At 39.6% G+C, this 26,086-nt stretch overlaps 1 protein-coding gene across 1 annotated transcript; it reads right to left on the minus strand.

Annotated features, from left to right (window-relative positions):
• Positions 1 to 1,890: 1,890 nt before the first annotated feature.
• LOC140567118 (potassium-transporting ATPase alpha chain 1) lies at positions 1,891 to 24,569 on the minus strand. The gene is made up of 22 exons (XM_072692352.1): positions 23,936 to 24,569; positions 23,708 to 23,767; positions 22,327 to 22,530; positions 21,200 to 21,313; positions 20,826 to 20,960; positions 20,102 to 20,219; positions 19,616 to 19,884; positions 18,142 to 18,340; positions 15,616 to 15,725; positions 14,793 to 14,927; positions 14,489 to 14,681; positions 12,314 to 12,489; positions 11,988 to 12,124; positions 11,380 to 11,530; positions 9,591 to 9,759; positions 7,762 to 7,916; positions 7,038 to 7,161; positions 6,771 to 6,916; positions 6,324 to 6,457; positions 4,000 to 4,101; positions 3,108 to 3,199; positions 1,891 to 2,159 (listed from the first exon to the last, which is right to left on the minus strand). Exons 1-22 carry the CDS (start codon positions 24,074 to 24,076, stop codon positions 2,131 to 2,133), a joined length of 3,093 nt encoding a protein of 1,030 aa, XP_072548453.1. The 5' UTR covers positions 24,077 to 24,569; the 3' UTR covers positions 1,891 to 2,130.
• Positions 24,570 to 26,086: the final 1,517 nt, after the last annotated feature.

Raw genomic sequence — 26,086 nt, forward strand, 5'->3', positions numbered from 1 at the left:
TAAAGGGCCCATCCCTGCTGAAAACGCCAGCTCCAGGCCAGCTTGTGCTGGTAGCTGGTTTCAGATGGTTTAAGCAGATCAAGGTGGTTGAAAAAAGCTGGTTGTCCAGGCGACAACATATATACCCTATAGCTACTGGTAAACCTACTGGTTAACTGGTGTATGTTTTTATTTGAGTAGATGGACGACAAAGCTGGTCGTCAAGCTGGACATACTGCCTGGACATAAGCCTTGGTTAAGTTGGTTGACCAGTTTGGTCAAGCAGGTCATTCTATTGGTCAACTGGCTTAGTCATACTGGTTGATTAGCTTGAAAGACCAGCAAAACCATCAAACTTGCACCAAGATGTTAGTAGATCCAGCAGATCCTTTCCATCCCTGCAAGTTGTGAGGTGGATCTTCTTGCCTCCATGAATCACATCAAACCTCAGGTTTACTGGCTGTCATTTTTTGGACCACTTTTGGTAGGAGATGTTCTGACCCATTTGGCTCTTGTCAAAGTGGCTCAGATTTTTAGGCTTGGCCATTTTTCCTGCTTTTAAAAACATCACCTTCGTGAACTGACTGCCCACTTGCTGCCTAATACACAATATGGACAAAAGTATTGGGACACCTCATTCATAGCTTATTCATTGTTTCTTCTGAAATCCAAAGTATTAAAAAAAGAGTGTATCCAGCCTTTGTTGGAGCAACTGTCCAGGGAAGGCTTTCTACTACTTCATTCAATTGCTGTGAGGTTTTGATGGATGATATGTTAGATGATCATCATCCCACCTCAAACTCAACATCTCAACTCATCAAAAGTTGTAGATGGGGCACCATCCATCATTCCAACACAGTTCCACTGGTTCTTATACTCCAGTGTCTAGCTTTAGGCATGGTGCCAATAGGTTCTGCTGTTGTTTAAACATTTGCACATCTGTGTCAGCAATGGGTGCAAATTGAAATAGCTGAATGCATTCATTAGAAGGGGTGTCCACAAACATTTGGATATATAGTAAACAGTGAGTGTATGTATATCCCAATGCTTGACGGCTTGACAGTAAAATCAGATATTGTTATATTTACTTACCTGTCAGTGGCTATTGCTAACTATTATTATTATAATAAATAGTATATATATATGTACCAGACGTCTTTAGTTTTCTCTAGTTTTAAAGAGATTTTGGGTGTAGGAAACTGTCCTCACAACATTCTGTCTTCATTTGTATTTTTCAGGACAGAGCAACAATTTTGGGAGATCAATATGCCTTTATTTATTAAGTGTCTTCTTCCAGACATTATAATAGGAATCAGAATGTGCAATGGCCTCAAAATACTGTGGTGCAGTGCAGTAACACAGTTCCTACACTGATTTTATGTAGACAACAGGGTGGTAAATTAAACGTCAAAGCCTAATTTACTTATATTGCAACAGACTAGCTTTAAGTTGTTAACCAATAACGTCCCTACAATGGTTCCCTAAAAAGGCCCACTAAAAAGGCCCCTTCTTTCCCAGAATCTACATAAACTTTCAGTTTTTAGTCCATTTTTAAAGCCCTGGCAGTTTGCTGCCTAATATTGTACTATTTAAGTTTACAGGACTTTGTGCCATTGCAAATTATTCTATAGACTTAAATGTTAATAAATACAATGGAAAAATGGGAGTGTTCTAAAACTTTTGACCGGTAGGGTACATATATATATATTTTAGTCTTGCCCATTAATCTTGAGGCAAAACAGATCCATACACATACAGCAGCCTATTAAAATCTATGGAATATAGAGTGATAAAAATAATTAGTAAATAAGCCTCACAGGGAAGATTAAGAGTGTAATATAACATTTTATTAATAAAAACAATTGATTAAAATAATGTACATGCATCTTATGTCTCACGTCTCACCCACCTTCCACATCAGTTGCCAATATTATTATATTGCTTAGTACATTCATTTTTCTCCAGTACTTTCCCTTTCAGCAAAAAGGTATGTAGGCCTAGGCAGTTGATCACTCTGTGATTATATAATAAGAAATAGCAATATCAGGACAGTTAAAGACATTTAGGGCACAATATAAAAATAATTCACGGTCATTTAAAGAAGGCAGGAAAAATCATCGCCATTCTCCAGTGTGAAATGACCATGCTTGCTCAGTAATACAACTCCTGATCCCACCAACCTATTGGAAAACACAGAAGAGGGAAATGTGAGACCTGCTGTGAGGCCTGTATGTCAAGAGCATGACCTTGAACTGCATAAAAACTGAAACCAGGAGCCAGTGCAACTAATGTGAGCAGACCTTTTAGTTCGGCTATGATTTGTACACCTTGAAAGAGCTAAGTGGTGACTCAGGCATGCTGTTTGCTTATGACGTCATAGGCTGGAAATATACTTGCTGTTTGGCCAATGCGTTCACGTAGACAACCGTCCTAGCGTAAATGTGCTGCGCTTTCACTAGAGGGCAGACCTGAGAACACTGACCAGGTTTCCACGCCGTCTGGGCAGCGGCAAGGACACATCATATAGGTACACTATTATCCCATGATGCAGTGCGAAACGAACTGGGAGGACCTACTCACATCTGGAACAGTTATTAGAAAAAAAGGCAGATGATGTTGCAAGTGCAGTGGCAACAGTGGCTGGAGAACTTGCAGTGATGTCTGTTGACATAGCAACGCTTCATCACTTCCTGTTAGCATGTTAATATTTTGTGTACTTACCTGCCAAACCCTCACTATTTAGATTAGTATATAGTCTATACCTATAGTATTAGCGTGTTGCACACAATTGGGATGCAGCCGGCCTTTGTTTAAAACCCTGCACTGCCCCTATCATTATTTGTGTGTACTGCACCTTGCCTAAGGTCAAAGTTCATTTGTGAGGACTTCACACAAGCGATGCAGCAATCGTACACAGGATACTCGCGGCAGTCATCCTCCATACATGATAGTTTAGCAAACAGCAAGTATATCTCTAGTCGTGGCCACATTAGCCTTGTAGCTAAGGGAGGAAAGTCTGCATACCCGACATATCTTTTTCAGTTGAATACATTTGGGGTGAGAGAGGAGTATGAATGCAGGTTTTCATCACACTCTTCCTTTAACAACCTGTGAAGTATGATACTTACTGCCTGGATGTCTCCTTACTCCTAGTTTCCTTATCTCATCATAAACAAAGATCAGGATACCATATGGTAACGGCACAAACCACCATTGCACCCTGGAAAAAAGTAAACAACCAGATAGCAGTCAAAGATGAAGCACTTCTTAGGCCAATGTGTCATTTACATAGAGCTGGACTGTGTCTTTATTTGAAAGCTACCTACATAGGGACTTCATAACACATCCATCAGCACTGAATAGGGTATTTAAAATGTAACACTAAAGTAATTAATGCCATTAAGACAGAAATAATAAGAATGCAATCAAGGACACTGGGTTGACATAAGAGCCTTTTTGCATTTATAAAGCATCACATCCATGTAGTAGAGCTCATGAACTCATGGGCAGTGGAGGCCTTGTTAAAGCACCATATATCATATATGGTGCATATATATCATCGTATGGTGCCTTTAAACTATTATTAGGTGCTACTTTTCATACATATTTTCCTAACAAAAATGTCCTGAGTGCATCATTTATAGAACCGATACACAGTATATGGTTATCATAACTAAGCTTCCACCTTAGGTTCAATTACATGAATTGAATGCCTTGTAACAATGTTATAAATAAAAAACAAAGATTTATCACTTTGGTTTAGGGTCACTAATGTCATTTACATCATTTACTTATAATCATGTTACACTATCCTGTAACTGTAACGTAAACTGTTCATTTAAAAACTTGTGTCACTTTTATAAATGCATTATTCAACACGTATGCATGGGTTATGAAGTCTACCTAATGTAGCTGCCCTTCAAATAACTACGACAGAGTATAATAAAAGTATGAACTGTACAGTGTAAACCTGTGATAAGGAGGCCTCACCCTAGAGAGCAAATATGGAGGGCACATTACCTAATAGGCATGAAGTTAAAGATGTTTGGCATCCCTGGGCAGTAGCACAGCAGGTTACCGAGACATAGCTGGAACACTATGGCAGTCACAAGCACCCGGTTTCTGCACAGAGAAGAATGGGTTCATGCTGTTAGAACAATATCTCAGTCAGGATGATCATATCTGAAGTGTTCAGTTGCAGGACAGCAGATCTGCAGGACAATGTAAGCGAATTGAATTGACAATACTGTCTATTATTAAATCATTGTAATTAAAGAACTGATTTAATAATAGATGGTACACTTTAGTCTTGAACCAGCAGAAATTGCTAGTATGGAATATTATATGTAATCTAATTACAGCAGTCCAAATCTGAGCCTACTCAAAATTATATATATATATTTCTCCTGTTTCCATGTATTTAGTTAATAATAGATGGTACACTTTAGTCTTGAACCAGCAGAAATTGCTAGTATGGAATATTATATGTAATCTAATTACAGCAGTCCAAATCTGAGCCTACTTAAAGTTATATATATATATTTCTCCTGTTTCCATGTATTTAGTTTTTTTTCAAGCCAGACTTTCATTTTCCTCTTTGAGGTCACTATGCACCTTTGGGTCTGTCATTTTAATCAGTGCCATTTTGTGATTGACAGTTAGTGGGCATACCCGTTTAAAAAAAAGCCATTATAAGAATAATTAATTCATTTTTATGCTCTTCCTCTGGCATTACAGCCATACATGCATTAACCTGTGAGGTGCATAAAGGTTTCTAAAGGGTGTGATAGAGTTTAACATGGAAATCTGAATATTCGGAAAACTGAAACTCCTGTGTTCTCATTCTGAAGAACCATTCGTTGGTGGTTAGTTTGGCATAGAGAGTAACAGTGTCATCTTCCCATGGCAGGCAAGGGTTTATTCCTCAGCTAGACCAGCACATCACACTACACCAACAAGAGTCCTTGAGTAAGACTCCTGACTCTACATTCTCCCAAGTACTCTACATGATTCCAAAGCAAGTCACTCTGTATAAGAACGTCAACCAAACACCATAAATCATTTAGTCATTGTCAGTTCCCAACCACCAACTAGGACTCCCGATATCACACAATGCTGCAATGCCTTTTCAAGTCATATGAAGCCAGCCTGGCCACACTCAGCCATGAATGGCTGTGGCATCACCAGGGGTCAAACTGGCGACCGCCATTGCTCAGACAACTGGACCACGCAGGAGCGCCCAAATTGGTGATATCTACATTCTGTCATTGTAATGCTAGAATGACATTATTAGCCTGGTGCCACTGGTGGTTCCAGAAAGTTTAAGAGGTTAAATATCACCAAACTGCACATGCTAATGTATCTGAAGTTACAGCATGGAAGTCCTAATTTCTGAAGACAAATCCACAAGTCCTGGCCTTGAAATATCAAACACCTGTATATTACATCCATCAATCATCAGAGTACTGGGTATTTTTGGGTGGACCTAAACCTCTAAACCTAGCCTTGGCATAGATGTGTGTTAAAACCCCAGTGAAACTGCTTTGCTTGATACCAGAATGATCATACCACACACACACTAACATGCCATTGTCAGTGCTGCAGTGCTGTATTACAAATGATCCACCACTCAAATAATATTTGGTCAACAGTGGGCCTGTCATCATTGATCAGTGGGTTAGAGGGTGGCTGAAAAGCTGTGACAGGCAACAGTCTGTACTGTACACTAATAGTTTATAGTATACAGTATAAAGTAGACTGATCATGGAGAGAAAGTTCCAGAAAGTTCAAGAGGTTAAATATCACCAAACTGCAGATGCTAATGTATCTGAAGTTCCAGCATAGAAGTCCTAATAAGGCCTGGCCTTAAGAATTTTTAATCCTTGAGATTTTCGTAGTCTTCTTTATGTAAACACACAAATAAAATACATTCATTTGTGTGTAAATTAAATATGTGTGTGTCTTCTTTCATAAAGTCACTGCTCTAATCAGAAAAATACCCCAGGCAGCAGCTGAGCTGGCTGTAATTCCACAGACAGCTGCAGTCTGGAGAAATCCCACACATAATCAGTTTTCGACAGCCTATGATTGTTGCTGCTCTTACTTGCTTGCAGCTCAGAATACCTTACATTTTATGAGCCAGAGCAAACCAGCTAAACTACTTAGCTAATTTAATAAGCCTCACAAAGCAGATAGAGGCATTTCTGTGGATTTAATAAAAGTACCAGATTAACAACTTCAGGATTTCTGTTTCTGTCTGCAACCCTGGACAAATGCAAAAACATCTATTTATATAGACCTCATTTTTTTGGCTGGTTTGAGAGTAAAGGTGTGGGCACACTAACCTGAAGAAGCCTTGCTGGAAGGCAGACAGACGGCGGGTTTTTCTGATTAAGACATCAGCAATCTGACAGACCTCAATACTGACGAAGAACACTGTGTAGCATGTGTACTCCTGGTACAGCCGCTGACTGAAGGTCTGCCACGAGGAGGAAACAAAAGACATTACATATGATCCATTTACTCAAAACTGATGTACTGTATGTAAATGGCATCTATGCTGATTGGTTACCCCATAATGTGTCTTGTTAGAATGGCAGCCTGAGCTAAACAACCTGGTTTTAGCGCTATTATCAAGTAAATGAGTGGACCGTATGTAAGTGGGCTGAATGTGCAGTTGTATGGACAAGCACTCATGGCTGTGACATCACATCCTTCAAAATAAGCTCGTATTGCAGCTGTTATGGCATCTGCCCTTTAAGGTAAGCTAATGCTAATGCTGTATTACTGACCCATTCCTGTCCATAGCTGTCCTGTAGGTCCTGCAGGTGGACGTTCTCCCAGTGAGAACGAAGGCCCACACACAGCAGGGGGAACCAACCCTCCTGAGCCATTGCTGTGAAGTAATCTGTGAAGCCTGCAAATGACTGGATGGCTCCTGGAGAACATGAGATGGAGAGTTGGAAGGAATCAACACTTTGGACACTGCTGGAACAAGCTATATGGTCAGGAAGGTCAAACATCAAGAAGATTATTGATACAATGCATGGACATCATACCTATCTGGAAGTAAGAGTAGACGGCAAGGGCTTCATTCACCAGCCTGTCCCTGCGTGGGTTCCTGGGCTTTAGATGCATGATGTCGCTCTCAGCTTTCTCATAGGCCAAAGACACTGAGGGGAACTGTAAGAGAGAGAGAGAGTGAGCAGAGTCTGGTGTCAGTTTAAAAATGATTAAGTATTAATCTACACTCACTGGACGCTTTAGTAGAAACATCTTTTTTGTAGCTTCACTTTGCTGGTGTACATTACACCTGTATAATGTACTGTATATATCTGTCAGTCATCAGGGTACTGGGTATTTTTGGGTGGACCTAAACCTCTGAACCTAGCCTTGGCATAGATGTGTGTGAAACTGCTTTGCCTGATACCAGAACGCCCATACCACACACACACTACCATGTCATTGTCAGTGCTGCAGTGCTGTATTACAAATGATCCACCATTCAAATAATATCTGGTCAACAGTGGGCCTGTGGTCATTGATCAATGGGTTAGACGGTGGCTGAAAAACTGTGACAGGCAACAGTCGGTATTGTACACTAATAGTTTATAGTATACAGTATAAAGTAGACTGACCATGAAGATCAGAAAGAGACTAGTGAGCAGACGAAACAAGCAGCTTCTCATGAAGATGTCACAGATACAGTAGTTAAAGTTGCAGGCTATTTGGTGTCTGCGTAGGTACAATGACACTGGCCTGCAGTCGTGGCACTATACTCACAATATCAGTGGCAAGCTCGATGAAGAGGATGGTGATGCAGCCCAGTGGCAGCGGTACGCTCACAGTGATGTAGATCAGGTAGGGGGTCAGCTCTGGAATGTTCTTTGTCAGAGTGTAGGCAATGGACTTCTTTAGGTTGTCAAAGATGAGACGGCCTATAGTCCAGAGCAAATGCAATACAGGTGAACCACTGCCAACATCGAGAATCACATAATATTGACATTTATAACAAGACGAGACAGGACAACCATATTCACTATTTGTGTTGGACACAGATGAAATTTGACCTCCGCCTTTAACCCGTCCATGCAGTGACCAAACACACAGCAAACAGCAGAGTGGTCATCACTGCACCACCCAGGGAGCAGAGAGAGTTGAGGGCCTTGCTCAAGGGCCCAACAGTGGTAGCTTGCCATCACAACTGCTGAGCCACCACTGCCCAGGTTAATTTTCATATGAATGATAATACTTAAACAATAGGGTGCATTAGCCTAGTGTGGGACATTTTTGCCCTGGGGTGCTTTCTCCCTAATTTATAAACCGAACCCGCAGTTTTATTGACTTAATTAAATTTAATTAATTTAAGAAAGACCTACACTAAATAAAGCTCAGGTGTTCTACATGATGGTAATTCCCTTTATGCCTAAAATTTAGTTTATTTTAAATAGTGTGTAAATGTGCATTATTTTATGCTGTCATGTATAGAACCTTGTATCTCCATTTTTGTCATTTTTTACTTTTTGAAATAATGTGAATTGTTCTTTACATTGTTACTTCTTCCAGGATGAACTGACCAACAGAAATGCTCTACTGTCAGCCCCTCGGTATCGCACCCTCCCCGGAGCAATTCCGAGCCGTCGGCCACAGCCCCAAATAAGGACTTCCACCTCGGTTCCACCTTGGTTCATGTGTTTGAATTAGTGTCTCGTTTCATGTTTATGAGTTTCACCTGGGATTGGGCGTATTTTAGGAGACTCAACACTGCCATTCGGTGTCGAGAATTGTATCGTTTGGGACCTCAAGGTTTCATTAGAGGTTCCCCTACTGTAGCAGTGTGTTGAGGCCAGCTTCTGCTCAGTGTTCACTTTCAGGAGCAGGTCACCCTGCCAATCAAGTCATCAGCGAGGCTCCCTCGCTCACAGCCAGGATTTACTGGCAACCCACGTCTCAGCTACTCTTGCTCAGTACCTGGTCCCCCAGCTGAACCCCCAGTCCCAAGTTGGTTTTTGGTTCGCCCTCTTGTTTTCTACATTCATGTTTTTGTTGATCACTGTTGTTCATGGTTTGCTGCTTTTTTGCCTCACTTGCCCCCTTTTGTTTCTCATTGTGTTAATAAATCTGCTTGCTTTGACTCCATCTCTGCGAGTGTTCGTCCCTCTGTGTCTGGCCTAGGATGCCATGACATCTACAATGATTTGGAATAAAATTATTTTACCTTAATTTCCATTGTTTTTTAGCTATTGCTGTAAGGCCACTGTTTTGTAGTGGTTTTAAACTGGCAGCAACAGTATGGTTTATTACAATATGCAATTAAAAACCTATTAAATCAAATTTCCTGGTTTAATACTGTTTTCAAATGCCAACATGAGATGCGATGTCAATATTTCATGATCAAAATCTCTTAACATGAATATACACAACAATTATGTTGTATCTCTCTCTTGTAATGTTTAAAAAATACAGTTTTCTCAACAATGTATTAAGACAATTCCCAAAAGTAATTATACTGTTAAACAGCAACTATTAGGAAATCAGAAAGGTGGCAAAAAAAGCAGCATTATAATAAAGATTGACAGCATGTGGTTATGATTTTCTTTGCCTTTACCTACCCTGTTCTACTCCTGTTACGATGGAGGCGAAGTTGTCGTCCAGCAGGATCATGTCTGCAGCATTCTTAGCAGCATCAGAGCCAGCGATGCCCATAGCAATACCAATGTCTGCCTTTTTTAGAGCAGGGGAATCATTCACTCCATCTCCGGTCACTGCCACAATTGAGCCCTGGGAGGAGATTGGTATCTTAAGTTAAGCATCTTTATTATACACAGTTATGTGTCATTATCCTTATACACTTGTACAGTACATGTCATATCCCATATCCCAGCTTAGACATTCGCGGTCAGAGGGCAGCATGCTACAGCACCTCTGGAGCAGAGAGGGTTAAGAACCTTGCTCAAGGGTAGACAGCTTAGTGGACCCATAACCCTGTGATCTAACCGCTGAGCTACCGCTACACCACTGTTAAGGGTAGATTCATGAAAAGTTTTAAGCAAAAGTTTGTTGGATGAACACAATGTTTTTAATTGAGCTATGGAATTGTGTTCCCACCAATTAGCATTATGAAAACTGGTGAAGTTGTTAAGTGTGGTGTCAGGACTGATTAGCCCAGATAGTTTTATGTTTAAAGTCATGACCACATTTGTTATGACATCAAACATTACCAGTAGTGGTAAGATGACACAGTTACAGCACTAGGAAAAATGCCATTACATGTTTACGGTATGATAATGCCAATGTTATATCGTGGGGTTCCAGTAAAACGCTTGTTATTTGCTTGTTTGATGTTACACTGCATGACACAATGGTATCTTTAAGGTACAGTTTTCTGTGATGTCTGTGCCACACTGCTAAACGCAGTAGTACCAGATATCATGAAGTCAAACTTTGTCCAAATTTGATTTTCTGCAAAATTGCTGATGTAAGGTTTTGCTAATTTTAACAAGCAGTTGCAGTTGAGATCTCTAGGTCAGGGAAGAACCTAAAGGTGCCAAATAAGGCATTTACTGACTATTGTAAGCTGCTCTTTAATGTATAATTAATAGTAAGTATGTGACTGTGGGGTAAAAAACTATGCTCAGATTTGTGTACAAGCCTATTTACAACCCTGTTATCTTACCTCAAAATGAAACAAACTGACTCTTCTTTTATGCTGGGCTTGTGAAAAAATTATGAATTCTAATTATTGGCTGGTATATGGCACTGCAACGGTTCACGGCAGCATGGCATAGCCCAGCCCAGCCCAGCCTAGCATAGTATAGCATAAGGGTTCTTGTAATTATTTTAGCTAGATGATGAGGTTATAGTAGGGTCTGGTGGGGTTTGCATTTGCATAGAATCTGACTTGTGTCATTGTTTTTCCGGTTGATGGGCTCACCACCAAGTGATGCTTCACCATGCCACCTAGCATTAGCTTTTAGTCTTTTTAGCCTAGCTTCCATATTCTCCTGAAGTAGCCATTGTGTTAAGCCCTGGCTGGGCTTGCACAACATTTTGGGGGTGTCAATACAGTATAATGAGTAAAGACTGTTACATAACAGTTTGGGGGGGGGGGGGGTGTAATCTGCCTGTTTTACAGCTTTGTTCTGCAGCTTTTGCTCAACAATGTCAAGTTAAATACAGTAAATCCCTCGTAGGGCACCTATAAAAGAGGTCCAGTATTAGTACAAGAGCTCCTTAACAGGTGTTTATTTATCATGGAATATTAACTACAGAGGACGAGTTGCTAGCATGACCTTACTCATAAATGTACTGCATAACACCACTGTACTCCATTAGATTCCATCATGTTCTCCAGTCATTCCTTTATTCTGATAAGATATTTGGCATTGTAACTGAGCTTACCAGGCGCTGGCAGCTCTCGACAATGATGAGCTTCTGCTGGGGAGAGGTGCGGGCAAACACCATTTCCGGGTGATTCCGCAAAGCTTCGTCCAGCTCCTCACTGGTCATATCCTTTAGCTGACCTCCGTTTATAACACATGCACGGGCATCACTGTTGGTTACAGAACCACAATAAATATTATTGTTGCTACCTAGATAACTGGAGCCCAGGCAGGTATCACCAAGGCTGCCTGTGGAGCTATTCAATTCAGTTAGCATTTTTCCCAGCAGCGTTCCTTAAATCTGAGGCCCATAATGGCGCCAAGGCCGAAGCCAATGTCGACAGAACTCTCCAAGAGCACTACTGTAGATAGTGAGGTTATCATACAGTTAGTACATATTTACAGTAGTATGAGATAAGCCAATGACCCATGTTAAATCAAGGTCCTGAGTAATGTCTGAATATTTTCATTAATCCATATTAGATTCAGGCATTGCAGCTCTGTAATAGTAGAAAGTAGTTGTATCGAAACCTGATGACAAACCTGCAAGCATGAATGCTAAAAGCGTGGTTAATTTTCATTGGGTAAGTAAATAAGCATCAATGGAAAGAGTGAGCTGAGTCTCACCTTTTCTTAACCTGCTCCACAGGGATTCGTAGCCTGGTGGCAATGTCCTCCACAGTCTCACTGCCCTCTGATATGATGCCAACATTTGCAGCAATGGCCTTGGCCGTGATGGGGTGGTCCCCAGTGACCATGACTACCTATAAATCAATATAAAAATAAAGACAGTACAAACTGAGTTGAAATGACTGCTGCTGTGGGACATCTGAGGTTACTGTGGCAATCGCAATGCCAAGCATGACCACCACAGTTTGAGTTGCCCTGCTATTTATTGTAAATTCATGACCCAACGACTTGGCCTCATATCTGCAATACTGGACTGGACTTACACGAATGCCAGCTGTACGACATTTCATGACGGCGTCAGGCACTGTGGCACGGGGAGGGTCAATCATGGAGATGAGTCCAGCGAAGCACAGACCAGATGTGGTGAAGTTCATTTCATCAGTGTCGAAGGCATAGCCACGGGGGAATTCCTTCTCATTGAGGTATATGTGGCAGAAACCTGATGAGAATGTACACATGATGCAGTGAATTTTTACTGATTGGGTAAAAATAATAAATAATAATAACACATTATTTTCACGATGTAAAAGGGTTCTAATCATATTTCTACTTAAACAAAAGTACTAATATACACAATAAAACATTTTTCTGCATTAAATGAAATCATTAGTCTAGTGGTTTAGTGTGAAATGCTCTATTCCAAAAAAAGTGCTAAGCCAGAGTAGTTCACAGCAGAAGTACATGCAACGTTGAGTTGAATTGGTTAATAGGGCTTAAAACTACATTACAAAGGACTCAGAGGGGCTCTGTGATCTAATGGTCGTTGGAAGTTCGAATACTGAGGTATGCCATTTTGCCATCAGCGGCCAGAGTTCAAAAAAGCACAATTTGTCCGTGCTCTCTCTGGGTGGGTAGACAGCGCTCTCTCCTCTCATCTTTGTTAAGCGATGTTGGCCGGTACAGGTGCCTGTTGGCAGCCTGGCAATGCCGCTTCGGTGGCAGTTTGAAAAGAGGCAGTGGCTGGCTTCACAAGTATTGGAGGAGATGTGTTAAATTCTTACCCTCCTAGTTTTCAGAGCATTGCTAGTGCTAGGAGGAGCTACAAACAGGTCGGTTAAACAAATTTATAAAAAATAAAAAATGTATTACATAAAATGATTACAGATACAGTCTGGTGCCTGTTTTTTAAAAATTCATTCATCAGAGAGAGGTACCTCTAAAACCATTTTACTATCATCACCATACATACATAAAACTCTATACATAATATTTTGTTTATGTCAACAACAAAGAAAAATACTGAAATTAGGAAGAATCTGTGCAATACTCCTTCAGTAACAAAAATAAAATTTCATTTTAATATTTATGTTATAATGGCCTACTTCTTAATTTTTTTATGTCCTAATATTGTTATTTTATTAATTGATTAATTACGTCAGCAATTTTGGTCAAATCATTTGTGTAGAGAAAAGTAAAACTGTGTAATTGAGCAGCTCCTCTTAGCCGTATCCGGATGTTGGGCAAGCTAAAAGATCTTCTTGTTTTGGACATCTTTTATGTGTCAAGTTAAAAAGTAGTTATTAATAGAAAATAAGAGTTTAATAAGTCACTAATATGTCAAGTAGGAGTGTATTTTTAGTAGGTAGTGTTTTGTAGTTTCACTAGTTAGATGTTAAAATGTACTCGTGTTTAGTAGTATAGAGGAATTCAGACAATTTGCATTGTATATTCTCCTGTATGCTTAAAATGTCACTAGATAATTCATAATGGAAATGACAGTATTACAAAGATTAGCTCTACAGTAATAAACTCCAGAAGTTATGGCCGGCTGGTGGGTCAAAATTTGGTCTATTACCAAAGTACAGCCCCACCAGTTTGTACAGTAGTCCCTGTAGTTACTGAGTAATGTGTTAAGTGTTAAGGGGTTAACTGACCCGACACAAAACCAGTAACCAGTTCCCAGTTCATGCACAATATGTTGCATAAGAAAGTCTTAAAGTTTTAAAATGCATTACAACAATAATGACATAACAGACCACCGATTATGTACTAATATGGGTTTGATTGGGGGGGGGGGGGGGGGGGGTGCAAATAGGAGAGGGGTAGTGGGCCAGAACCAGTTACTAGCCTATAAGAGGACCACAGCAAATTACATTTCCAAAGAAATGTAGTACATCTGGAGTCCCACAAAACACATATACTGGTTTCATATTAACCCGAGATCAATTCATTGTGCATTAAATAACTGACTGTAATTTAATAGACCTCATTTTAGTGTTCACTGGTAGATACTTGAGAAGCCATTATCCCATGCCATGGTCACTCACTACTAAAATAGGCACCATTCATGCCCAAAACACTTAATCTGCCAACAGTGCATGTGACCTGTTTTGATATCAACAGCCTGGGTGAAGTTTTGCCATCTAAGCTCAAACAGCCTTTGTTTTCCCTTCCTCCCTTTTTAATCCTGTTCACGCTGACCTCTAATAACCTCTTACCCAGCACTCGCTCTCCCAGACCTCCCAGGTCCATGTATGCAGTCTGGAAGGCCTCCTTCCATTGCTCATCCAGTGGCAGCTCCTGGCCCTTTATCAGGATGGTGGTGCAGCGTTCCAAAATCCTCTCTGGAGCTCCCTTCATCACCAGCAGGTAACGCAGGTCCAACGGATCCTCTAGCTCATGTATTGACAACTACGCACACAAGAGGGAGACAGAGGACCATCAGCTGGGGAAAAGGTAGCTAAACCAGGCACAGCATGAAGGAAGAGGATAGCATGATCCACTGTCTCCACTGGATCTTACCTGAAATTTGTTGGTGGAGTTGAAGGGCACTTCACAGATCTTTTTGAATCGTGCCCTGTAGTCTATAATGTTTCCAATGGTCAGCTCTGTGAACTTCAGCAGGGCTGTTTCAGAGGCATCTCCAACCACTATCCTCTGTGGACAGTTACAGACATAAGTTCTTTATTGTCGGAGAAGTGGATTTTACTGTACAGTAAAAGTCATAGCTCTGTGGTCCCTTCCCAGCACCACTGACATACTATGTATAGTGCAAACTGCAATGGTGCAAATATAGATAGGAACCATGCCATAGAACATGTTCTAGGAGGCATTTTAGGGGCTGTAGTAGTTCATTATTTACAAATTTGCTGCCACTTTAAGGCACTGGGGATTAATTAGAAGTATTCAAGCCAATTTTATTTTCTATATACTTATTTTACAGATGTTACTTGACTATATTTGGCCATACTTAACTACGGAAGTCACTAGACACTACCTAGAACCTAAACCTTTTTTAAATAACTGGCAACCTCAGAAATTGCAAGTGTGATGCGAGAGCGTAGGGTTAGTGCCATTTGCAGGTGTTTCACTGTCGCTGTGTGAGAGTTGGGAGCCCTACCAATGGTCCTAAATACCATTCCTGAATTGAATGGTCCTAAAAAGAAAATTCCTTAAAAAAAGTTTTACCGAAATGGCTACAATCTATTTATTTATAAAAAGACATAAAGAACAGCATAAGGCAGCCGTTTCTAGAATGCACTAGCAGAGAAAGAGAAACTGATCCAGTGAAAAACAGGAAACAGCAGAGAACAGGGTTTATCTGATTTGGCTGCCATCCTATCACCTTAGGAATAGGAACAGTTTCCTGATTGGGTCTGAAAATGGCTCGATTGCACAGACTAGCCACTCGTCCCAGCGCCCTCCACGTCTCTGAGGACTGGTCGAAACTCTGGCCTGTAAAAAAGGTAAAAGGCAAAGAGAAAGAGGTGAATGCAGATATAGTGAAAGAGAGAAGCTCATGTTCGTAAGCTGACCACCATCAAATTATTTGGTTGAAAGAAGGATGTGACATCAAGTGACCAAAATTCAATGTCAGGACAACATCTAATGCCAATGTCAATTTTCCATGGAATAATGAAGGCAGCTGATGTTGAATTCCATTGGTTCTAGGTTGTGATGTTAAGAAACCAATGTAACCAACATCCAGGGTCTTCCAAACGTCACATGCCACATCATACTGACGTAAAATACCAGCATTTAGTTGTGTGGTATGGAGACCAAAACTCAGAGTCATATGTCATATGCTGAAATCCATTATGTTAACATAACGTTCAATTCTAATGTTTTATTAAGAAAAAAATCAATGTCTGTCTAATGTTGGAGCTTAAAGTCAACCTAATGTTGTTTGTGGAGCATATAAGCTACGCCTTGAGCGCCCCCTTATGACAGCTGTACACCTGCATTTGTTGACAAGCTCAGAGATACAGAATCGGCATCTGAAGTGAGTCTGAGATTATAGGGTAATATTAGAGGATTTTACACAAATATGACTGGGGATAACACAGCATTATGAAGCTTTCTTGGCAGCTACACCACATTTCACTAAGCTCCACTAAGTTCCATAGTGCAGCAGCAACGTTCAAGCCTGGAGTGGCAATGACAGAGATGGCTTTCTCCCAATTACAGTCAGTGGAGCACCGACATGATTCTGAAGCTGCCATTTTAAGCTAAATTGCTACATAATGTTTGTTGGGCAGTATTTGCTGTGTGTTATGTACTAGTGTTTAATAGTTTAGTAGTTGGGTTAGTTTAGTGTGATGTCATTTCACTGCACAGATGTGTAATCCGCACACTTTACACATCTATTTCTGGACAAGCTAAGAGATACAGAAGCAGCATCTAAAAGTGAAAGAAGCATGTGGACTGAGACGGTAGAGTCGTAGTATTACTTACTGTTTACCACAGGGTTCAACAGTGGGGAAAATCTTATTCATTTCTGTCATAGAGAATCCAGCTTAGACCCTGAGTTCCTTTTATGGATGCCGACTACAGACATGACTGGCGACATGACTGCTGAAGGCTGTCAACCTCTTGCACAATGTAGCGTGACGTATGTTTGCCTGTCAACTGAATCTAGACATCTGATCTCCTCATCTGTTCAGAGGCTTCTGTTTTGCAATTTTGTACTCAGTGCTCTTTGAGTATCTCATGATGTTTGCTGTTGTTTTTATACTGTTTCAGTTTTTTGTTCAGTTGTTGTTTTTTTCCACTTAGCGATGTTAGCCAGTCAGCTTAACAGAGTTTTGTTCAGCTGTACCTCTTTGCTCATCGTCAGTCAAGTTCTCCACCATGAGTTCTCACTCTCAGTCCACCAACACCAAGCACTGTCTCATTGAAACACCAAGAGGATGACATCTAAGGGGCTTTACTTGTGCTCATTTAATGAATAGGTCACTGAGTTGACCAACATGTGAGTGTTTGAGAGAGACGGTGAAGACCACTGCCTACCTGCACAACTAGGACAGATGAGGATGTGGATGCCGAGGGTGAAATGGAAGCATCTTGCCTGTCTCACACATCAGCTAACTGTCTTGGCTTTCTTAGCTGTCATCTGCTTGGTGTGTTGATGAGATCTTCCAGGAGAAAATGCTGCTACATCACCTTTTTGCTGATGGTGAATTTCTTGCTACAAATGATAATCGTCCACCATGACTGGCTAACGTTGCTAAGTGAATGATAACAATAACTGAAAATGATAACTAGCCAAAAGTAAGCATATGTGTTGTTTGGAAAGCAGACATACATCACACTACATTTTAAGAGGTGAAGTGGGCAGTGAGATGGATGGGGTTTATGCTATGTAAACATTTATAATTTAGAATTTGTATCTGACAGCAGGCAGACATAATTTCGAGAGGCTGCAATTCTTCTCCTAATTATTATTGCAGCATAATTATTATGGCTTAGAAATTGTGTAAAAAGATGTGCATGTTGGCAGCCATTGTAAGCATACCAGTTTCTTCATCATCCCTCTCAGTATTGTACTGTAGAGCTCTTTGATAAGTGAACTTCATCACAGATTAGTGAAATTCATCATAGCTTTGTGACCTTTCATGCCACAAGTACTGTAATAGCTGAAGCTATTTTCTCCCTTCAGTTCCAATGAAATAAACACCTGCATAAAACTGAATTTCTGGCATGATAAGGTCATCTTGTGAGAATTAGGGTAGAATTCCTCAGAATTAGATTTATATATCATATATATATATATATATATGATATATAATACATAACTGAATGTCGAATCTCAGATGTGTATTATCTGGAATTAGAAATGAAGAAGTTGATCGGCTGAAATGGAGTTTCACACCTGACTGGTCTTCTGTTGTATCAGCAGCATGGATCATATTGTCAAACCACAAGTGAGCGACAGTCATGCGGTTCTGCGTCAGGGTTCCGGTCTTATCCGAACAAATGACTGAGGTGGAACCAAGCGTCTCCACAGCCTCTAGATTCTTCACTACACAGTTCTTTCGGGCCAAACGTTTGGCCGTTAGGGACAGACATACCTGCGGGGGGTCAAAATATACAGTTTGTAGAGTTTCTTTGTGTACTTACTGCAAGGAAACATGAAATACACTCTCAGACACACAATACATTCCTTTTATGTCAGGGTGGGGAATTAAGGGTTCAAAGTTCAGCACAGTTTGCTGATTTCCCTGCTTTAACACACCCACTAAATCTCACAATTAACAGATGAGTTCAATCAAGTGTTTCCACCCCTGCTTTATATGAATTCATTTTCAGTGTATCAAAATAGTGTATACACAGTACAGACCGTATACAGTGTCTGCACAATTCCATGCATGCCCGATGTGTAAAACGTTTTGTAATGTAGAGTGAAACTTTTTATTCTATACTTTTATTCTTTACATCATTTTTACTTTCTATTGAAAGTTAAGGTATTTTCTTTCTCCTGCAAAATTTTATCTCCTTTTGGAGATATGAAATATTTTTGCATGACAGTGAAATAACCCACCAAAATGACCATTTATTTTGTCATGTTTTTATATTTTTGACCTTTACATTAAAAAAAAAGTGCTGAAAGCCTTTTTTCTATTGTCTGTCATGAGGCACAAAAACATTTTTTAAACTCTGAAATGCCTTAAAGGTCAGTCCAATTCAGAATGTGTGGCTGGACTTGAAAAAGACTGTTCATGTCCAGTCACTGTGCAACCTGACAGAGCTTTAGCAGTTTTGCAAAGATTAATGGAGTAAAACTGCAGTGTCCAGATATGCAAGCCTGACTGAGACTTCTCCACACAGAGTGATTTATTTAATTGACATTAATTTGTTTTCACTTTGACTTTAAAGAGTTTGTTTTGTGAATTCTTGTCAAAATGTATAAAAGAGATAAACGAGGAAAACATCGAAGTACAAATACATTTTATGGACACTGTACATACTTGAGATCAAGATCAAATGATTATGTGGTTATGTAAGTATATAGACTCGTTTATACATTTACATTTAACATCATTTGGCTGATGCTTTTATTGCATCTGACATCAAAGAAGAATGCAACTCTTAATGGTGTAGGGTGGTGCACTTCCCTAGCTGTAGAATCAAACCCTATAGTCTGCCACAGGGAAGATGGTGTTGTTACCCTTTATTATACACCAACATGTTTATATATGTTTTCTGTCGTGTGAAATAGCTTATCCATTCCAATCCAGTGTTGTATTACTCTTATAAAACATATCAATGTCAATACACTGAATCATTTTCTGCAGATAAACAAATTCCTTTTAAATTAAAATTAAAATAAAAATTAAAATACTCACAGTGACAGTAGCCAAAAGTCCTTCAGGCACGTAGGCCACCACGATAGCCATGAAGAAGATCATGGCCTCCAGAAAGGCGTAACCAATGAACATGGCAACCACAAAGAAGGTGAAGCCAAAGAAAATGGCCAGGCCGGCGATGATGTCCACAAAGTGCTCAATCTCGATGGCGATGGGGGTCTTCTCATTGCCCACTCCAGAGGCGAGGCTGGCAATGCGGCCGATGATGGTGCGGTCACCTGTGTTGATGATTATCCCTGTGGCTACACCTTTTCAGGATACAGGAGACAACAATAAGCAGGGATAAGACTTACTGTAGGATTATACCATAGAGAAGCCTTCTGAGGATATTAGCATTTAGCTTTGTTTTACTAGTAGCTGATATAGCCTTCTGAAATGCTTACTGTAAAAAATGAAAAGTCATATTTACACATTTTCCTCTTACACCAAATGTAAGCAGCTATGGATATGCTTGTGTTATCCTACCCTCTAAGCAGGTGGTGGAGAAGAATGCGATGTTACGGGTCTCCAGTGGATTCTCATGGGTGCACTCTGGGCTCCTGGTCTGAGGCTCTGACTCACCAGTTAGAGAGGAATTATCTACCTGCAAAGCAGCAAATAAGACCAGATCAGATTAGCTCCATGTTTTATAGATCCATGCCTTGATTCATTTCCAATCTTTTTGGGAAAATAGTTCATCTTGGCTCAGAAATGTAATGTTAATTGTGTGAAATATATTATAATTAAAAAATACATTAATTATTAACATAGATTTATTTATTGTACATATACAGTGTATTATATGTTATGTAGTGTAATGTAATATCAAGCATCCTCAAAAGTGTACAGTGTTACAAACCAGCTAAAAAATGTATATATATATATATATATATATATATATATATATATATATATATATATATATATGTTTTATATTTCCATATTTTCCCTATAATCTACATTTCTGTAGCACCACTTAGTCAAACTGCTAAACTAACTAGAATTAGTGTCTAGGATTAGTTTAGTTTAATCTCCTTGAACTGAACTAGATCCTTTTACATAAAAAGTGAAGCTAAGAGCACACTGATACTGATAAAAGTAAACATATCCCTTCACTGTGTTTTTGCTGGATGTTTTTTTGTATGGAGTACGGTACTGTTACAGTGCAACATAATTCTAGAGGCTGGAGTTCATCCTGAGTGTTACGCACCTTGCAGCCCTGTGAGGTGATGATACGGATGTCGGCAGGAACTCGGTCACCTCCTTTAATTTCTACAAGGTCTCCCACCACCAGCAAGTTGGCATTGATTTGGTCCTTTCGGCCATCCCTGATGACCATGGCTTGCTACAGGCAAGAAAACACAACGTTGAATTTTTTTTATCATTCTGTCATTTAGTGCTTGGTAAAGTTTTTAAACTCAAGACTGGGATGGCTACAGTGTTAGACACTGTAAGTGCAGATTTCCTAACTGTTAAAGACTCCTTCAATACAAAAGCATGGTAAAGACGATTATATTAGCATGACATTTGGTTACATCTTGATTATTATTCTGCATTTGCTAGTTTTATAGCATGCAGTCTCACCTGTGGAACCAGATTTTTGAAACTGGCAATAATGTTGGTGCTCTTGAATTCTTGGTAGTAGCCAAAACAGCCTGTCACTACGACCACTGCAATAAGGGTAATGGCCAGATAGAGCTGCACAAGACACAAAAAGAGTTTATCATGAAACTAACATTGCAACCAGTGTCTGAGCTAAAGCTAAAACTAAACATTTCCATACCTTCTCAGCTAGATCTGTATTAAATGTTACATTAATTAATATATCATTACATAGTTCTTCAAATCCTACAAAGATATTTTTGCTAGAAGTACATTAAAAGTTTTTGTAACTTTAGCATACAGTTACCAATTACCAGACATTTTGGACAGTATAAAGTGGTCCACTCTTTAAAGGAAAACTGATATTGAATGCAAAGTAGTGCAATTTGACTGTTAATGCAAATATTAATATCATGGTAATTACAGTCATGTAATTTATTTACAGTCATGGTCATTTATTTACACCATATGTTACTGGAAAAAGATGCAAATAATCATAAATACAAGACTTTCTCATTTTCAAAAATGTTAATATCTTGTGTGCTAGATCAGAGAACAAACTCAAGTCAACGCATGATATTTTTTTTATCTGAAGGTGATCTGAAGGTAAATCCCTGGGTGCCCTTGGTATTCTAGATAGCACAGTAAGTGTGAAAGGACAGAGGTGCAACCTTTACCAAGAGCTGTGAAGGTGCCTAAAACAATGACACGCTAAAACAGCTGTACTAACATCAAATAAAGCCTGAGATCAGAGTGTGACTAGCATAATGAGAGCCTGTGAAACCAGAGCTGCTGTATGTTACAGTCTTACAGCTTTCTGGTGAAGCTGTAACTTATTTGACTCAAATGCGGGGAAGATATTATAATGTCCAAGACAACAATATGGGTGTGGAAAAACTGTGGACAACAATATGGGTGTGGAAAAACCTAATTATTATTGTTACCTATATAATATTGTTACATATATATTAACTAAGTATTATTGTTACATATAAATAAATCTATTTTGAAATGTTCGAATTGATCAAGATTTATAACAACATTAATACAATAGTAGATAATTAATAATTAATTATAAAGTTGACTCTTTCCTGCCCCCCCATACTCACATCATCGTAGCCGGAGATTTCTCCCTTTGCAATCTCGATGCCGAAGGCGATGAAGCAGATGACGGCTGCCACCCACATCAGACACTGCAGCCCACCAGCCAGCTGCCTGGCGAACTTCACATACTCAGGTGTGCCCTTGGGCGGCTTGAGCTCGTTGGGGCCATCGCGCTCCAGTACCTCCTGAGCGAAGGTTGAGCTCATACCCTGAATAAAACAGGTAAAAAAGAAGAAGAGTTTGGACCTGAATCAATGACATTTGGACATTTTTGTTGAAGACTAAGAAGATTAGCACAATTATCAGGCAACATTTATATTAGTTCCCCTTAAAGAATGGACCAGTACCCACTCTCCAAAATGACTGGGAATACATCCTTCCTATATTCTATGAATCCTTAGATTTGCAACACAAAACAATTGAGCCCCAGCGCTATAATTACAGATGTTATCTAAGTCCATCTGGGCACAAAAGAACACAAATGGAGCTGAGTAGAAAAGGTCTAAGTAGTAAGAAGACAAAAAGAGGACGGAATGGAGAAAAGGGCCACTGCTCTCATCTGTGAGGCATTTACCGCAGAATCAATAGACTGAATGACTATGGACTAGAAAACTAGAAAATTTTAAGAAGATATATGATCATTATTAAGGTTCTGGACTGGATTACATCTCTACATCAGACTATTAAATGGCCACACTGCCGCATTTTGTCCAATCTAACAAGACAGACTGACTACAGTAAAGCATATGTTCATGTTGAGAGCATTCTTCATAGCTGCCATGTAAAGATTCCCAATTAACAGTGGTCACCAACCCCCTCCAAAAGATCCACCTCCCTGCAGAGTTCACCTCCAAACAACATCTAACACACCACATTCACATAATCAAGCACTAGATGAAGTTGTGTCAATTAGGGTTGGAGCTAAAGTTTTAAAAGAAAGGTAGACCTCCAGGAGCAGGGTTGGTGACTACTACCCTAAAATAATTCAAATCACATTTGGTAACCTGAAGAGCACATGAATGGTTTCAACTCATAGTCCTTTAAAGCAGTGGTCCTTCTCAAATCTGTCCCCAGGGACCCCAGATGGCCCACATTTCTGCCCAACTCCTGCCCAATTATTGTAGTTATACAAGTTACAGGTTGGGTTGGAGCAAAATCTTGACATTCTGGAGGTCCATAAGGACCAGTGGTTAAAAGAAGAGAAATGATGTATAGATTCTACACCAATTAATCAGACTGTACATGTCCAGAACCATATGTCCATGCCAAGAGCTATTTGTATTTGTAAATGAAATTTCTTCGACTGCTGTTCAGCTGTCTACATGCATCATTGCTCTATTTGTATTGGACTCTGCTATTTTCGTTGAAAATAGAAGTGAATCTTACTTTAGTAATATTCGTTGAGTATCTCATCTCCAGTTCCTCGAGTGTTATCTCATGGTCATCCTGTTCAAATGGATGGACAAACATACATAAGAATGACAGTAATCAGAGTTACCAGGCAGTAATGGAATACAGTATTATATTACAGTTAGAAGGGAAAGGCTGTAATCAGGTTACAGATGCATTGCATTTGACCTGTTGTCATCTTTACAAGCTAATCATGCCACTCACAATGTCCATCTCCTTCTTCATGCTTTCCAATTTCTCCTTTTTCTTTATCTTTTTCTTCTTCTTGATCTTCACATCCCCATCCACATTGTCCATCTCCACAAACATCTCGTAGGAATCCTGTAAAGAAGAAGAAGCATGCATGTTCTTCAAGAGACACTAAAAGATCTCAGTTTATAATGTCTTTAAATAAGACTTTCATTTGACAACTTACTGATTTACTCATGATGCCTGTCCTGGATCCTGCCTCGCTGCCCAAGTCAATGGAAGTCCAAACGCCTAGGTTCTTTTCCCCTGAAATCTTGAAATCGTTGTGGTATCCTTGCAGAGACAGCTAATCCTTACCCCTCAGGGAACTCAGGCCGCACAGGAGTGGGCTTATCATATGAGGCAGGTTTATATACCACCGCTGTAATGCCCTTTCCCAACGAACAAGCATAAGGTTGAAACACGGCCTGCGTTTCCAATGTCACCCCTCCAAACGTAAGTACATGCTGCTTGTCTCTCTTTTATCACTGTTGACACTTTTGATACTGAAAGATTTCTCTTTTGTTTAAGAACACGTTGCCTGAAGTGTAAGCACGCTTTTAACTTTCAACTGACGTCATGAGAAGGTCACTGGAAACTGTTCAATGGTGCCACTAAAAGGTTCTTGGCAAGTTCTTTAAAACTTTTGATTGGTATAGAACCTTTAAATTATGTCTGGGGTCCCTGAATACTGGTTTGTAAGGACTGGACTGTACTGGACTGTAAGTTTAAAACCATACATATTAGCATCTCGCGGTAGACAGGAGGTGCTTTAGTCCTTGAGAAGAGTCTTCATACCCATACATCTCTATTACACCTAAACAAATCTGGGATATAGACCTATTATCCAATAATCTCTCTCTTTCTTCTCCAGGTTCTGCGAAGTACCTCTGCTGCAAAAGAACCATTTTCTAAAAACATTAAGAGTTCTTCATGGAAGAAAAACGGTTCTTTAAGGCACCGTCCAAAGACGGTTCTTTAAAGTTCTTTAGGGAACTAAAAATAGTTATTTATTGGAATTCTTTGTTTCTTAGCATGATCCCTTGTTGGTTCCCCTTGCCATCTTTGAGCAAATAAAATAGGTTTTAATGTGTTTAATGTTTAATTTACTATTACTAACACTATTACTATTACTATAACATTTATGTCAACCTTTTGTAGACTGAAATAAATCATGCACTATGTTACGTACCCCACCCTCTGTCTCTCTTAGCAAAGAACCTCTTTGGGATCAGTCTGGGATCCTTACAGAGTCTTGTGAGTGAGGTTCTACAAAACAAACAAACAAAACAAAGTGGAACCCAAAGAGTGTGTAAATAAGATGTGTGCCTCCACATTATGTAAATGTTCTAGGTAAGTACAGAACCTTTAAATGATGTGAAAGTTCTTGAAACCAACGGTTATTCATATTTACAAAATTCTGGTTATTTAGGTTTCATTAAAATAATCCATTATATCAGCCAGTAAGAATGAGAAAACAAATAAACTTTTAAGGAGACAACAAAAAAACTATTCAAAATCCTTTATACATCCTATGTACATTTACATTTACGCCATTTAGCAGACACTCTTATCCAGAGTGACTTACCAAAGTGCTTCACTGTTTTTTCAAGAATAACCTCCACTAGTTTATATAGACTAAAAATTCAAAGATACCTCTAAGCTTAGACACTACTAAACACAAGTAAATAAGGAGGCCATAGTACTCTACTCTTTGCCCAAGTATTCTCAGAAGAGGTGGGTCTTCAGTCTGGGTTTGAAGACAGCGAGTCTGGACCAAGTTCTTGGTCCAAAAATAATCTTTTTATGGAACCAAAATAGGTTATTGGAAGGTACATTTTTGGCTTTGCCTGCCATCTTCAGTTTTAAGACTATAAAATTAGTGTTAATGTTAAAATGATTCATTCTTCTTCATCTTTTGTAGATTGTACATTGAAAATCATACAGGTACATTAGGTAGCATTATTATAATTATACATCTCTATCAGTAGGTCCCCCTCACGCCACTAACAACTCTGCTCATTCGAGGTATGGACTCCACCAGGACGTTAGCAACAGATCCTGTAAGTCCTGTAAGTTGTGAGGTGGGATCTCTATGGATAGCATCAGTGAGCCTTAGGTGCCCAT

This window comes from Salminus brasiliensis, chromosome 1, assembly GCF_030463535.1.
Source record: "Salminus brasiliensis chromosome 1, fSalBra1.hap2, whole genome shotgun sequence".
Classification (NCBI taxonomy): Eukaryota; Metazoa; Chordata; class Actinopteri; order Characiformes; family Bryconidae; genus Salminus; species Salminus brasiliensis.